The sequence below is a fragment of the Varanus komodoensis genome, unplaced genomic scaffold (genome assembly GCF_004798865.1).
Source record: "Varanus komodoensis strain SLA01 unplaced genomic scaffold, ASM479886v1 scaffold3618, whole genome shotgun sequence".
In the NCBI taxonomy this organism is placed as follows: Eukaryota; Metazoa; Chordata; class Lepidosauria; order Squamata; family Varanidae; genus Varanus; species Varanus komodoensis.
Genome location: NW_025335877.1, coordinates 2,405 through 5,073, shown reverse-complemented (window position 1 = coordinate 5,073; position 2,669 = coordinate 2,405). Strand labels below are relative to the sequence as shown.

At 56.6% G+C, this 2,669-nt stretch overlaps 1 protein-coding gene across 1 annotated transcript in view; it reads right to left on the bottom strand.

The window, feature by feature from the left end:
- The window catches only part of LOC123028409 (leukocyte immunoglobulin-like receptor subfamily B member 2), an 11,903-nt gene extending 9,331 nt beyond the window's left edge, over positions 1–2,572 (bottom strand). Inside the window, exons 1-3 of the mRNA XM_044440176.1 lie at positions 2,503–2,572; positions 2,369–2,407; positions 1,472–1,795 (exon numbers count right to left, since the gene is read on the bottom strand). Of these exons, the coding sequence (XP_044296111.1) occupies positions 1,472–1,795; positions 2,369–2,407; positions 2,503–2,527 (388 nt within the window). The 5' untranslated portion in view covers positions 2,528–2,572. The remainder of the gene's footprint in view (positions 1–1,471; positions 1,796–2,368; positions 2,408–2,502) is intronic.
- Positions 2,573–2,669: the final 97 nt, after the last annotated feature.

Here is a 2,669-nt window from a genome sequence, read left to right as displayed (position 1 = left end):
GGAGGACCCTTTGCTGTGCGGATTACACCAAGTTGCAAATGGACTGACATGAATCCGCACCTGCCACGTAGAACTTGACCGGAATGCTGCTTTCGAAAGATCTCTCCGTGTCGCTCTTCGAATACCGGCAGCTGTAAAATCCAGAGGTCTCCTTGGAAGCTGTGAAGGTGAACTGGGTGCTCCCATCATGAGGAGGGGTCTCTTCATAGGTCAGCCCCTCTCTGAGAAGTGAGAACTCGAACCGCATCCCCGGAGCGTCCCTGGGGGCCAAGCACTGGAGGGTCACCGTCTCTCCTGGCCGATACAGAGGACCTGGAGGGTGTGCAGAGAGCCTGGGAGCCGGAGGGGCGTCTGTGAAGCACCAGGAGAGAAGAACTGCATGAAGAATATTTGGAGTCACGTGCCCCTCCCAGCCTCCCGCTCCCTTTACGGGCACCATCTCCCCCTCCGCAAAGCCCTCTGGCTGGACAGCGCTGGACCCTCCTGGGGGTTGTGCCCCAGGGACAAGCTGACCGTGCCTGGCCAGGACTCACCCGGGCTGCACCCGCCCGGCTACCAAAACCACACCACGATGCTGCCTCCCCTGCCCTCCCCTGCCCTCCCCTCCCCTCCCCTCATCAAGATTTCCATGGCAGGACCAGGCAGGCAGTGAGGGAGCGATTGCTGCTGCAATCCCAAATCACACCAAATCACGCTCCCACAAGCTCCACGAGTTGCATGTTTTCCGATGAAGTATCCAGCGTTCCTGGTGCCAGAATCCGTGGGGGAGAAAAGAGACAGCATGGAAACAGGCCATGCGCAGCCCAGAGCCAGCCTGCTGCCTGCCCCCACCCGCCCTCTGGGGCCCCTCGTCCCCCCACAGGGGGACACAAAAGCCCCATGTTTCAAAGACTCCCAATCCCCAAGTGGCTCTGAATTTGGGGGGTTAATATGTTCTTCAGAAGAGTTAACCCTAAAGGCAGTACATGAGAAATTAAAGAAAATGAAGTCTCAACTACTCCAGCTATACTTCACTGCTTTGACCATGAGGAAAGCGGAAAATGCTGGACCATCCCCTGTTCACATGTTGGTAACACGCAGATGACAGCGTTAGATTTCCAAGCAACAAGAAGGACACCTACCAGAGANGATCCCAGAAGTGCCAGGATTTGCATTTCCTTTCACAGAACAATCTGGCATCCCTGCTGCCAAAATCCATGGCGGAAGGAAGAGGCAGGGAGGGAAACAACCCCAACGCAGAGGCTCTAAAATCTGGGGAATTGGTGCATTTTTGGCGTGTTTGGAAGAGCGATCCCAAAAGCCAGCAGATCATGAATTCAAGAAAAAAAATCCCTCAGCTTCTCCACGGATTCTGCACTCCCCTGTGCCCGAGGAAAGCATTAGGTTCCAGGACATCCCCTTTCCACACATTGTTAACAACTCAGTAAGATTGGAGTGTGTTAGATTTCCAAGCAACAAGAAGGACACCTACCAGAGATGGTGATCATGGCCTGGTTGCTCTTTTCAGAGTGCCATCGTCTGCCTTTCCTGTTTCTGCCCAAGTAACTGCATGCAAATGTTTCCTTTGCCTTCAGGTGTAACGTGGGGACCACAAAGTGATTTTGCTGCCGTTGTACCAGTTCGGTCCATTTACCCCCTTCTTTTAATTGGTGGAAGAAGAACCACTTAGCCTCCTGTCCTCCTGGGGGGGAGCAGTTCAAGTGGATCGGCTCCCCTCGAGAAACAACACTGCCTGGAGGGGACCAGGATAATTCTGGGGGTGACAGAAGCTGCCATGCAGACGTCTCCTCGGCACCTTAGAAAAAACATGGTTTCCATGTGGGACACGGTTCCCTCTCCCAGGAATTTGGGAGAGCCACTCCACAGGCTCTGACCAAATCCACGCAGTGTCCTCCTCCCAGGCCCCCTGGCTTTGCACCGTTCAGGACGGAGGCAGCTGAGCTCATTCAGGCCCATTCTCGACAGCTCCCCAAGTGAGAAAAGTCCCCCAGAGCTGCACTCACTGTGGCCCAGACTGAGGCGTTCAATCCCACGACTGCAGTCCTGCCTTTGGCGGCAGATTCCGCATCTCTCCATGAAGGAACCTCCAGCCAGGGGGCCCAGGAGGCAAAACCTCCACCCCTGATGCTGATGCTTGCATGGAGTCCCCAAACAGAGGCCTGGAAGCGGAGAGGACGGCCAGGAGGGTGAGGCAGCTCCATCTGGCACGCTCCCCCTGTTGCTTCACAGAGTGGACTCTCCCTGTTGGATTTCCTTCAGCTCAGAGGGGATGTTCCAGGTGAAAAAGAGGTGGCAGGAAAAGATGAGCCTCCAGCTGCACCCACCCAAGACGGGCCCCTTTCAGGGACTCAAAGGCGGATCGACTTACCTGCACAGGCTGCCTGCCAGAGGAGGATCCTGAGCAACCCTGAGAGCGGAGAACAAGGCGAGCAGTGAGAAGTGGGAAGGGGAAGGTGCAGGGGGTCCCTTCGGAGGTGGGGGGAGAGGAGGAAAGGCTCCCACCTGTCAGCAGTGTGGGGAGATCCATGCTCGGGCGGGATACGTGTGCACCCCCTCAGTTGCCTACTCGGCCCCTTAGCGGCCTGCTCTTCTATCTCAAGAGAGAGAGAGCCAGCCAGAGCCGCATCCTGGCCCCTTCCACCCGCCCTGAGTGCCCACGCCCAGCAAGC